The 13,896-nt window shown below is 43.4% G+C and overlaps 1 protein-coding gene across 7 annotated transcripts in view; it reads right to left on the bottom strand.

The window, feature by feature from the left end:
• Nucleotides 1–13,896, bottom strand: part of TNFRSF19 (TNF receptor superfamily member 19) — a 93,593-nt gene that overhangs the window by 35,220 nt on the left and 44,477 nt on the right. For all 7 annotated transcript variants that reach the window (XM_045456650.1, XM_045456764.1, XM_045456732.1 and 4 more), the window contains one exon: nucleotides 11,266–11,351. In XM_045456650.1, the coding sequence (XP_045312606.1) occupies nucleotides 11,266–11,351 (86 nt within the window). The remainder of the gene's footprint in view (nucleotides 1–11,265; nucleotides 11,352–13,896) is intronic.

Raw genomic sequence — 13,896 nt, 5'->3', positions numbered from 1 at the left:
TTAATGAAACACGTTGAAATTAAATTTATTAAATTAAATAAAGTAGTAATTAAATCTTGAGAAAAGGGCGAAGGCCTGTTTATTTGCTGTATCGGCTCAAAATACCGTGTGCCACTAGTCTCCTCTCTTCCCTTGCCCCCCTGAAGTCTAGTCTGAACCACAACCAGAAGGGCTTTTTAAGTTAAGTCAGGTCGTGTCATTCCTGTGGTGACACTGGGGTCTCTACAATGGCCTACCAGCTCTATTGGCCCACGCCCTCTCCCCAGGCCCATCCATCCCATTCACTGGGCTCCAGCCTCTGCTAAGTGTGTTGCTGGCTTTGCCCCAAATCGCAGCCCCCAGCTCACTCTCTCCTCCTCTCCTTCAGGGTTCTGTCCTAGGATCACTGTACATAGGCCTCTCCCTGGCCACCTTATTTTAAATGATACCCCTTCTCCGGAGCGTTAGAATGCCAACTGCTTGGGGACTGAGAATTTCATCTGTTTTTCATTGTGGGGTCCCCAGTACCCACATCAGTGCTCAGGGAAGGCATTCAACATATTTGTCAATGAACAAGAGGGCAGACTGATCTACAGGTCATTCGCGACATCACAGAGATGCCCTGAGGATGATTCTGCTGTATCCATACTACATCAGGCACTCAAAAAGTCTTCCCCAACACGCTTCCTGAGTTCAAGAGCCCAACACCAAAAAGTATTTATTTTTTTTTTTCATTTTAAAGAAAAGTATGCCTCCTGTGACCACTGGAAAGCTTTCCAAAAATGATTAATTTTCAATGACATTTTCAAGTCTGATAGATTTTGCTCATTTAAAGACAAAATTCAACATTTCATGCCATAACGCTTGGGTCTCATGGTAGAAACGTTAAACATGGTCAGAAAACACTAATATATACGTGCATAAATTTTTGAAAATGCAAGAGAACAAAAAGATGCCCAAACCGTATCTTCAAGGCAGCTGGTAAGTAAGATAAAAAGAACCCTTCTGAGGCTACTCCAAAGTTGTCAGTTAACAGCACTTCCCTTCTGAGAGAAAGGATGCAACGTTTTACATCTTTATTAGGGAGATGATTACACGGGCATATACATCTGTCAAAACTCACCGAATTATGTGCATTTGCTTACATGCCAATTACATTTCAATTAAGTTAAAAAATTATTTTGTAGCAGTTAAAAAGAAGAGGCACTGTCCTCCCTTTAATTATAACTGTGTAAGTATCAAGGAAAGATATTTCTTGAATATTTAAGAAAATGGCTACATGATTAATAACATAGATAAGACTTCCATGAAAACTTAAAACAATTTCTCTGAGATCATCAAGATAATTTTAAAAAGCAGTCAAAGTAATGTTTTAAGCCCCCAAAGTGGGATATCATCTTGAAAAACCCTAATTCCTATTTGATACAGGACTTCAGCCTTTCAATTTTTACTTTCGACCACCTTTTCCAAATTGGAGTTATTTTACGCTTTTTCTTCCAGTAGAGAGACTCAATTACATTTCTTTAAAAAAAATTTTTTTTCCCCAACGTTTTTATTTATTTTTGGGACAGAGAGAGACAGAGCATGAACGGGGGAGGGTCAGAGAGAGAGGGAGACACAGAATCTGAAACGGGCTCCAGGCTCTGAGCTGTCAGCCCAGAGCCCGACGCGGGGCTCGAACTCACGGACCGCGAGATCGTGACCTGGCTGAAGTCGGACGCTTAACCGACTGCGCCACCCAGGCGCCCCATCAATTACATTTCATTTATAGTTTCACAATTTTGTCTTAATTTAACGGTTATTTTTAAACTCTCTTACAGGCACACGAGAGGTCCTTCCGAGTTCTCTTGGAGAGGCGAATATATAGCTTGCAGGTCTATGCCATCAGGCCGACCTGGGATCGGATCCTGGCTCCTTTTCTCTGTGCCTGATGCTGGCTGTGAAGGGAAGGCACTGGAGAAGCACAGAGAAATAGTGCAAGCTCCGGCTGGGAAAGGCAGGTGAAATGTCTGGTCCCCTTCAGAACTCAAGCTTTGCTATTTTCAACCCTCCTGGTGATTCTCTTTTCCCTCCTCAAAATGATGTGCCTCAAATTAAATCCCCTTCCAGCTGACGGAGGAAGTGGCCAGAGGCATTCACCCTTGTTTAAAGAGAAAAAAGATCTCCATCCGTTGGTGAAGGGGACATATTCCAGTGCCTTCTGGAATGTGAGCCCACAGGGGACCAAACCCTGGTCTCCTGGCACAAAGTGAGCCCTTACATACTACGTCCTGAAAATAAATGTCCCCCTGTAGGAAGGGGAAGGCTTTCTAAGTTTAAACGCTGAGGATTTCCACTGCAGGTGTGGCACAAACTGCCAGAATGCTTTCTCCACATTTATTTAGATGCTAAGCATTTAATGGGCACAAACACAAATCACTGTTCCATTTACAAAAGTCCACAACTTCATGAAACAGGCCTGTTGGATTTTATATTTTTTAAATAAACTGTACTTAATCTAACATTCATTTAATTTAGTGATGGCCTTTAACAAACCACAACCTGTTTCCTCATGAGTAAATATTTAAACCGGCTCACTGACTTTAAATGTTTCAAAGAGACTGCAGATAAAGGGCAGAGAAGTCCGACTTATAGCTGACTGGGTAATAATCAACAGCCACCGGGATCAAAGCCTGTGGGTTCCTTTTGTATCTCCAGCTCAGGACACCCCTGCCTCCCAGATGTCACAGGCAAACAGGCACTTCCCCAGAGAGACCGCGAGCGGGGGAGAGACAGAGAGAGAAGAGACAGAGAGAGAGAGAGAGAGAGTCCCAAGCAGGCTCCGTGCTGTCAGCTCAGAGCCCAGCACCGTGGGGCTCTATCTCATGAACCAGGAGATTGTGACCTGAGCTGCAATCCAAAGTCAGATGCTTAACTGACGGAGCCACCCAGGCGCCCCTAAAGAAGTCTTGATTTCTGTAACTTGCATGAGGCTAGGGCTAAGACAAATATTTGAAATAGCTACCTGATCATACAAAGTGGTAGCATTTATAGCACACTTTTCCTCTAACGAGGCCAACCCATTTAGACTCTCCAGCTATTTTTCCAACGTCCCTGGAAAAGGAGGAGTTTGCTCTAGCCCATTTTCAACCTATTTGCAGACGCCCGTTGTTCGCCCCGTAAGCAAATGAGCTTCAGAAAGGATTCATCATTTTCTAAGGAAATCCGTCTAAAACCATTACGGTGGGGTTCTGCTTTCTTAAAAAGATTTCAACAAATACAAGTGGATCATCTCCCCACCTCTTTTTCGGGGCCCGGGAAGAAGCGGGAGAGCTACGGCTAGCAGGAGTGGTATTACCAGGACCCTCAGGGGTCCGGCACTGGGACGCGTAGGTCTGTTTGCGCTGCGCTAAATGGCACAACATCTCAGCTGGTTCGGAGCTCCTGCGGCTGCTTTGTGCATGTTTGGGACTCCTCCCCGCTGGACCGCAGGCTGCCCTTCTGCTTCTTGCCTTCTCCATCTCTGCCTCTGCTAGATCCTTCCCGCCCCTCCTCCCTCCCCCGGGGCTGCTTCACTTGGCACAGCAATGCTTAGGACAAAAAAAAAAAAACAATGGGTGGATTCCACGGAAGGGCTGGAAAGGTGCTCTGCTGTGCGGGATTCTGCAGGCACGCTGGCTGATTTCTGTTTCTTGGGTCTCCACATAAGCATTAGCCGCTACTATTTTAGACCATACATACCAGGAACTGGGCTTTTAACCTCAGCAGTTTATGTGCCAAAAACGTCCAGAAAAAAAGCTGAAGTCTGCTTGCGATTCACCGAACGCCAAGGTCTCTTCCTCTGCCCCCTCCCCTTTCAGAGAAAACCTGAAGACGCATCGTATTGGCACCAATTCCAAAACACTTGCAACTTACTTCCTTCTAAACTTGTTTCTGGTTTCTTTAAAAGACGCTTTTCCCAGGCACCCTACGTTTAGAATAACCTCACAATAGTTGCACATGAATACCTTTGGACCCAGAAGCTGTGGGCACCCATCCGCAGTGCGTCCGTGGGGAAAGACTGCTTCCTGCACAGCGACGTGAACAGCAACGATGCGTGTAACACAGCAGCCTTACAATCCAACTGTAGCCCAAATACCCAAATGGTACTTTAATCAACAATGCCACTAAAACTGGGGCACCTGGGTGGCTCAGTCGGTTAAGCGTCCGACGTCGGCTCGGGTCGTGACCTCACGGATCGCGGGTTCGAGCCCCGCGCGGGCTCTGTGCCGACAGCTCAGAGCCTGGAACCTGCTTCGGGTTCTGTGTCTCCCTCTCTCTCTGCCCCTCCCCTGATCACGCTCTGTCTCTGTCTCTTAATAAATAAACGTTTAGGGGCGCCTGGGTGGCGCAGTCGGTTAAGCGTCCGACTTCAGCCAGGTCACGATCTCGCGGTCCGTGAGTTCGAGCCCCGCGTCAGGCTCTGGGCTGATGGCTCAGAGTCTGGAGCCTGTTTCCGATTCTGTGTCTCCCTCTCTCTCTCTGCCCCTCCCCTGTTCATGCTCTGTCTCTCTCTGTCCCAAAAATAAATAAACGTTGGAAAAAAAAATTAAAAAAAAAAAATAAATAAACGTTTAAAAAAATAATGTCATTAAAATAATGCTTAGATAGTATATGAAAAAAATTATAGCGTAAGTAGAAAAAGGCAAAGCAGTATGAACACCGTAATTACATCGAATTTTGAAATATCAGTGGTAAAGATCGAAAAAGGAGGAGAGAAAACCACCCAGATGCTGGCTTTTGTTTTGTATGCATGCACTAATGCGGGAAATGCTTTGCTTATGGTATTCTCCCTTCTTGTTTTCTACTAATCGTTAAAAGTTATCTTTAAGGAGCAAGCATTTCTTTTAAAAGGTTATTTCGATGTTACCTTTCTCTGTTAATTTGGAAGGTATCTTAAGTTTCTTTTGAAAAATAATCATTTTTTAAGGCTGTCATTTATTACGTATTGGTACAGAGACCTGCTGTGTTTAGAGACGGGTAAGCCATGTAAAACTCCTAAACAGTTGCAGGCCAACATAGCTCCCGATTTTTCTCTTTCCCCCACACAGAGACTTATCTGGTCACTTATCTCCTTAGAATCACGTGGCTTGTTTTACAAAGCCCCCAAGAACAAAGCAAACATCTAGGTTCAACACACTTAAATAAAGCTGCGCTGGATGAAAAACCGCTTTGAATTTTTTCAAAACCATTTGTTCCAACCACAGTATTTGTTCCAAATTAAGTAAACATTGCTCAAAGAAATCATACAAAATCTGCATTTCTTATCAGACCCAGGGCAGGATGTAGTTCTTCTAAAATTTCTTGTGTGTTCCCCCCGCCTGCCGTTTCTCCTTAATGCCCTCAATGGGTGCATATTTTTAGGAAGTGAAGATGAAAGCAATGAGGAACAAAGCCCCAAGCAGGGACTTTTATGTAAATGGTGCCTTTTATTGATCTGCAATTTACATTGATGTCACCAATCAACGCTGTGCTCTCTGTCACAAATTAATGCTATTGGTGAGCTGACAAAGAGGTGACCAGTGGACTGATCAATTGCCTTCACACATCCATCAGTATTAGCTTGAGGGGAGGGAAGCTGAAATTAGTTCACGCTGGTCAGGCAGGTGGCTCGGGGCCTTGGGCAGTGGGGACAGAGAGGAAAGAGACCAGCCTATGGAGGGTTGCTGCAGCCTGGTATTCTAGCCATTCCAGTCATCAAACACAAAATCCACCGCAGCCCCTTTCTGGGTATCCTTTGTTGCTCCCCTGCCAGTGGGGGTGGAAGACAGCAAGACGACAATCAAAGCCAGCTGCACCCTGAGATCCTCCCCGTGTGGGACAACTCCCAAACTCCACGTGCTCCAAGGAGCACATGTGGGCTGGGCTGGGACGGCGGGAGATGGAGGGCTGGTGCGGTCATCACTTAGAGCAGGCGGCAGGTAAACGGTCACTACTGAGCTAACCCTGTGGCAGGTATGTTTCTGGATCTGATTTCATTTAGTTCTATCGAAAACTTGCCTGAGGTATTCCGTGCTCACATACTGGAAGAATTAATGTTAAAATGCCCATAGCACTCAAAGCAATGCACAGATTCAATGCAGCTCCTGTCAACATTTGAATGGCATTTTTCACAGAACTAGAACAAACCTTCCTAAAATGTGTATGGAACCATAAAGACCTGAACGGCCAAAGCAATCTTGAGAAAAAAAGGACAAAGCTGGAGGTAACATGCTTCCTAATTTCAAACTATATCACAAAGCTATAGTAATCAAAACAGTATGGTATTGGCATAAAAACAGATCAATGGGACAGAATAGAGAACGCAGAAATAAATCCACAGATAGGGGGTCAATTAATTTATGACAGAGGAAATATACAATGTATTGTATACAATTGTATACAATAAAGATACAATGAGGAAAGGACAATCTCTTCAATAAATGGTGTTGGGGAAAAGTGGACAGCCACATGCAGAAGAGTGAAACTGAACCACTTTCTAACACCATATACAAAAATTAACTCAAAATGGATGAAAAACTTAAATGTAAGACCTGAATCCATAAAATTCCTAGAAAAGAAAAGAGGCAGTAAACTCCTTGACATCAGTTCTTGGTGATGATTTTTGGGATCTGACACCGAAAGCAACGGCAACAAAAGCAGAAATAAACGAGTGGGTCTACATCAAACTAAAAAACTTCTGCACACCAAAGGAAACCATCGACAAAGTGAAAAAGCAACCTACTGAATGGGAGAAGATATACACATCATATATCCCAAGGGGTTAATATCCAACATATATAAAGAACTCACAGAACTCAATAGCAAAAGGAAATCTGATTAAAAGATGGGCAAGGGGTCTAAATAGACCTTTTCCAAAGAAGACATACAGATGGCCAACAGGTACATGAACTCATCATCACTCATGAACAGGTGCACGAACTCAACATCACTCATCATCAAAATCACAATGAGATATCACCTCACACTTGTTAGAATGGCTACTATCAGACAAAAAATAACAAATGTTGGCAAGGATGTGGAGAAAGGGGAACCCTTGGCACTGTTGGTGGGAATGCAAACTGGTGCAGCCAGTTTGTAGAAAATAGTACGGAGGTTCCGAAAAAAAAAAAAAAAATTAAAACTAGGACTACCATACGACTCAGCAATTCCACTTCTGGGTATTTATCTGAAGAAATGAAAACACTAAGTCAAAAAGATATCTGCACCCCATGTTCGCTGCAGCATTATTTATGATAGCCAAGACAGGAAACAACTTAAGTGTCCACTGATGGATGAATAAAGAAAACGTGGTTGACAGAAATGTGGGAAGTTTTCAGTCTTGTGTTTCTGTTAAGTCGTTACTTTGGTATGCTTCAGGTATTACATCAATATAAGAAAATGTACTTAACATTTATTTCAAAGTACTCTTGTGTTACTAATATGGACTGTTATTTTCAAGACTTATTTGTAGCTTGCTATAAGCTGCACATTTAGGGCACCACTTACGTATGTTCTGGGGCACCTTCAGAGGTGGCCTGAGTCACCCCTGTAGCAGAAGCATCTACAGACGTCACGGGAGAAGCAAACAATGCCCTGCTATGACCGCGAACTTCATCTGGACTCTTGGTGCCACCGGGAAAGCCACTGTTTTCTCCGATCGACTTCCCTCCCACACTCCGTAATGAGAACTTCAAAGACCTGTGCTTTTCCAGCCTCTGAGTTCCCTGGCTCCTGCCTGACTTGGCAGAAAACAGTGCCTCCTACTTCACACACACAGAAGCCAAGTCTATGAGCCCCCGCCCCCCACCTCCTGCCACCGAAGGCAGAAGTCCATGGTCACTGCCCCCGCTCCCCTCTTCTCTCGTTAGAGCAGGGAGCACTCCCTCCTTCCGGAGAGGGCCAACCCAACAATTATGCTTCAGGGTCCTCTTCCAGCAGCCCTTATGCGACTGCTCATTCCAGTCTTTTCTCATATAAAATAGTCAACCTCTCTCAACCTTTCCCTTCAACCTGCAAACAAGCAAACGTGTTGCTCACCTAAGGAACGAAATTAAACAAAACCCTTCACTGGCTGCACACTCCTGTGTCACCTTCGCAGGCAAACCTCTGGACAGTTGTCCAGAACTGTCTCGACTCCTCCCCTCGTTTCATTATCACCTGGTTGCATCTCCATTACTAAGACGGTGATGTTGATGTCACCACAGACCTCCAGGGTCCTAAGTGCAAAGGACATTTCCAGTGTCAACCGAGTCAACTTGCACACAGCATCCAATGGCTGCGGGACTCTATATACTCCCCTGGCTTCTTCGGACTTCCCTGGCTCATCCTCCTCTAACCGACCCTTTAGATCACAGCTTGAAAGTCAAAGCTCTGTGAAGTCGTCCCTAATGTTCCTACATCGTTATCCGCTATACATTCTTAGAGCACCACAGATCCCTCCAGGCACAGGACCGGCCCGTCACACTTTCGCAGCCATGTGGGTAGGATGTGAATACTGTTGCATGTGGGGTAGTCAGTTGACAACTCCCCCCACTATACCATAAGCTCCAATAAGAATCGGGGTCTACTGGTCCATCATCGTGGGCCTGGCTCCCATCGGGCGCTCAGATATTTGTTCAACAGCTAAATGAACAAGGCTCTGTCTCACAGGACAATGGTATTTCACTTGGCCAATCAGAGTCTCTCCTTCAGAGGCATGACCCGAAAGTACAGACCGAAGCGGCCCCTTGGTAGCATGGGGGGAAATGAGGAGACATAAACAGAGTCCCCACTGGCTGAGAAACCATGGTGGTGCTGACCAGAACCCAGGGCAGAACTCACAGCCTCCTGCCACAGGGGGGCGACAGCTCCCACACTCCAGCGCTGCCCCAGGTCCCAAGTAAGGGCTGCCCCCAAGTTCAGGGAAGTTCCAGCCTCTCACTACCATGTAGAGCCTCAAAACAAACCCCATTATTTGAGGTGGCTTGAGTGGTGCCACTTTCTTACAGCTGACTCTAAATAAAACAGGAACTCTTCAGCAGGAAAAAAAATCACCAAAGAGGTAGTTCTTTGTGGATGAGTTGAAACACCCAAAGTAGAAGAAATGAAAACATACGGTACCTTACAGAAACCCCCCAAAAGACTTCAAGATCTCTTCTGAGGAGATTAGTTGTGTGCGCCCTGGAATTATTCCCAAGAACTGTGCCAAAGGCAGCAAACCTTCCTTTACAGAGATAAGGATTAACACTCACTCAAGACCACCAGACCATTGTTTCATGATTTGGAAGGCTATTACCTTGCACTCGGCATTTCCCACTTAGAAAAATAACTTGTTTTTCCTTGCTTTCTAAAAAGTGGCATTTATGGAGGAATAGATCTGTATACATACATTAAACCAGTTAACTTTCTCTTCAAATTGTAACTTACTCAGGACTTTACAACACATTAGAAGTTAAATGTGAAAACTATGTTGCAAGTCTAATTTATGATGTCCGAGCTTAGCCAGATCCCCAAAGGCAAAAAATTCCAATGCCTCAGACTTATGACCAGATCATATTAAATTTAAACCGAGTAAATTAAAGAGAAAAAATAACCCAAGTACTTTCCAACTCTAAACTGGGCAATAGCAGTTACTTTACTAAATCTTTCAATGGTACTCTGGGATGAAATACATGATCTTAATTTGCCTTCTGGGCAAAATGATGGCTGAGCTGACCCACAGGCATGACCAGGTCGCCGCCCTGTTTTAATTGGCAAGAGGACATGTCCTTTTACGGGCTGTGTAGCATAAAGCATCTCCTCTATATTAGGTTTTTAGAGTTTTGGTTTAAATGATGAATATTAAAGCAAACAAAAAGTCAACACGTCGTAGATTACATGTTTGTTTTTCTTAGGGAGACAGTAGAGTGTGCTGGTAAGGATGCAACGTTTGACATTAGACAGACAGATTAGGGTCTGAATTGTGTCTCCACTGTTTCCCAGCCAACCATGGAAAATTATTCTTCTTTCTGGACCTGGTGTCCTCATCGATAAATTTAGGCTGGTGATAGGGCAGCGAGAAAGTTAAGGAAAACAACTGTTTCCCTATTATGGCTGAAACATAACAGTCAAAACTGCATTTGTTAAATGCAATGAATTATTTGGCCAATGTTTGCATATTATAAAAACAGGGCCAATATGCATTTCTGTAAAGCTCAGAATCCCCCCCCCCTTTTTTTTTTTTTTTTGCCTTTCTACTACATTAAACAAAGAATAGAAAGTAATGCATTTTGGTAAAGGACACAATAATATGGATTGCAAATTACGTGACATTCTTGAAAACACAAGCACTATGTGGCCTTATCAGTAATACAGTCACTTTCAGTTAGTTCAGAGGGTGCTTTTGTCACAGAAGAAGCAAGAACACATCAAAGCGACCCCAAATATGTACATCTCTATTACCAACGCTCCCCAGAAAGGCATGAGCGACTATACACAGGATCAACACCTCCCACCCTCTCCCTCCTGGACACGGAAGCACAACCCACTAGAGCCCTGCTCAGCAAAGACAAGCCTTGAGCCCGCCCGCCCCGGGGGGAGCCCATCTGCTGATTTCTTTCCTGGCCCCTCACCTGTGAGCTTCCACTGGCCAGATCTGCATGTGGGATTAAGAAAAGCCAGCAGCCACTCTCCTTCGTATTCAAAATCAATGGAAACTAAGAACTGCTAACAGATATTTTTTATATCAAAGGGGAAAATACGATCGAAAAAGATCCATGTTAATACAGAGAAGAAAAGGCAAAAATTTCTCATTCATAGTTGTATTTCTGCCATGCAATGGGTTTTCTCTTCCTATTTATCTGTGAAATGAGAAAAATGAAGGAGTAAATGAAAGGAGCCAGTATTTGACGTAATGATATATTAATGAGGGTGGTGAATCATGGACAGGAATGTCTCTGGGAAGGCAGGGAAGTGGCCACATGACAGTGCCTGGGGACTAAGAAGGGAAAACACAGGAATTCGTGGGGCCAAGGCAAAGACCTTACGCGTTAGGATTTGGATCACCTAGTTAATTGGAGTTGCCCGAGTTCCACATCCAGAATGAAGATAAGAGTTAGAATGAAACAAGAGGCAGCAAAGTGTCTGTATTTCCCTCTGAGGGTCAAACCAAGGGACACAGTTGGCTGACTGGGGCGCACAACAAAAGGACTTTATATCTTGCTGGAGGCTTGACAAAAGAATGCGCATTATAAGCCCCACCACAGAGAGAGGCTGTGCTCCATTTGCTAACTGTAGAAAGGTTTCTAAAAGCCTTTGGCGTTCACTCACAGTGTGGCTCGTAAGGGGGTGGGGGGTCTCCGCAAGGTACACACTCCATGTCTTGAAAACCGACGAGTTTTGTCTTCCTATAAAATCTAGAAGAGAAAGAAAAATAATCCTCATTAGCTCTTCCTTCTAAGCTCCAAGGTGCAGCTAACAGACTCATGATCATTTACAAATTACCAGTTCTCCTTTTTTAAAAGAGCAATTCAAAGGCTTAAACACAGCAGTATCTTAGACAGACACATCCTTAGATGCGGTGAACATTTAAGAAATATCAATTCCACTAGACATTGTAAATTCTACTCAGCCCCTGTATATTGAGATGGTCATGCTGGTGAGGGAATAGGAAATCAGTGGTCTTTTGCAATTCTATTGTAACTTAAACGACAAAACCCCTCGTAAATCAAGTGCTAGTTTTTAAACACCCGAAATTCAGAGCCCCCAAAGAGCCAAGCAAACCATAAATGCAATGGAAAAATGTAGGGAGACACTTATGTAACTTTCATAAGGGGTTATTTTTGTAGGCATGACAAGAAACCCAGGAGCTGGAATGGAAGAGATAACAGCTTTTAGCACACACACATACACAAACGCGTGCGCTCGCGCGCGCGCGCGCACACACACACACACACACACACACACACACAAAATACTGCTGAAGAGCAAAAAGAAATAAAGCACCATCAACATAGTTAACGGGCAAAATAACCCTGAAAAATAGTCCTAATCATAGCATTGTCTGTAATTTCAGTCTGTAATAGAAACAGGCAAAGAACATTAACTCCCAAAAAGAAGAACATTTCATAATTTAAAACTTTCAGTGAAAACTAAAAAGCATGATGCAATTAAATGTTAAAAAAATTTAACATTGAAATGTTAGACCCTGTGAAACTAATCAAGTAAATGCACATTGCAGTGAAAATGTACCATTTTTACTCAGAACACTAGTGAGTACAGACAAAATAGCACATGTCTGGATGCCAGTGGCATCATAAAGGCCACTTGTAGAAGGGCAGTTCAGCGATACGCCATCAGAACCCAATAAAATAGTTTATATATCCTTTAACCAGGAGGTTCATTTTTTTGAAATTTTTCCTAAAGAAACAACCAAGTGGGTGACGCGGTATTTACAACAATGCAATCGTGTTATTATTTATAAAAGAAAAAAACCCAGTTAGGCACACTTTCAGTACGTAACAGTCGATATGACTAGCCACGGCAGTCCCAAGGCAATGGAATACGACGTAGATCTAGTATACATATTTTTTTTTAACTCATGAAATATCAGTAGGTGAAAAAAAGAAAGGTGAATAACATAATTCTATTTTGTACAAACACACACTCTGGTATAGATCCTTTCAGATTTTTTTTTTTTTTTTTTTTTTACCAAAGCAGCTAAAATAATTTACATACATGTATTTGCATTGAAAAAATGTGGAAGCATATTATATACCAAATATTAACAGTGATTATTTAGGGGTGCCTGGGTGGCTCAGTCGGTTAAGCAGCCAACTTCGGCTTGGGTCATGATCTCACACTCCGTGAGTTCGAGCCCTGCGTCCAGCTCTGTGCCAACAGCCCGGAGCCTGAAGCCGGCTTCGGATTCTGTGTCCCTCTCTCTCTGCCCCTCCCTCGCTCACACTCTGTCTCTTTCTCTCAAAAAACAAATAAACATTTGAAAATTTTAAGAAAACAGTGATTACTTGTAAATGTATTTCAAAATATATTTTTTTCTATGACAAAATAGTGATTTGGAGAATCAATATGCAGATCAAGTTTATAAAGAGCAAGACAGATGAAATTATTTTATGAAATTGGATATTGTAGTAGCAAATCTGTATGATTTATGGTTGAAGCAAAAATTTTCTTAAAAAAATTTTTTTTTAACGTTTATTTATTTTTGAGACAGAGACAGACAGAGCATGAACGGGGGAGGGTCAGAGAGAGGGAGACACAGAATCTGAAACAGGCTCCAGGCTCTGAGCTGTCAGCACAGAGCCCGACGTGGGGCTCGAACTCACGGACCGCGAGATCATGACCTGAGCCGAAGTCGGCCGCATAACCGACTGAGCCACCCAGGCGCCCCTGCAAAATTTTTCTTTAAAAGCAGGTAAATTACCTCAAATGCTAAGGTACACTCAGTATTTGCCTAACCTTCCATTTTCGTTTGACTATGAAAATATGTCCATATTGTAATATGGTGACTTCCCACCTGGTTTTATTTATTTATTTATTTATTTATTTTTTAATTTTTTTTTTTTTTCAGCGTTTATTTATTTTTGGGACAGAGAGAGACAGAGCATGAACGGGGGAGGGGCAGAGAGAGAGGGAGACACAGAATCGGAAACGGGCTCCAGGCTCTGAGCCGTCAGCACAGAGCCCGACGCGGGGCTCGAACTCCCGGACCGCGAGATCGTGACCTGGCTGAAGTCGGACGCTTAACCGACTGCGCCACCCAGGCGCCCCTTTTTTTTTTTTTTTTTTCCCACCTGGTTTTAATTAAAAAATCTATTTTGTGATGCACAAAGCAATAGTCAAAGAACAAAGGTGGAGGAGTAACACTTCCTGATATTGAAACATATTACAAAGCTATAATAATCAATAGAGTGCAATACACAACACAGTGTACCATATACA

This window comes from Leopardus geoffroyi, chromosome A1 (assembly GCF_018350155.1).
Source record: "Leopardus geoffroyi isolate Oge1 chromosome A1, O.geoffroyi_Oge1_pat1.0, whole genome shotgun sequence".
NCBI classification, from domain to species: Eukaryota; Metazoa; Chordata; class Mammalia; order Carnivora; family Felidae; genus Leopardus; species Leopardus geoffroyi.
The sequence above is the reverse complement of the archived record's forward strand: the minus strand, read 5'-3'. Positions and strand labels throughout refer to the sequence as shown.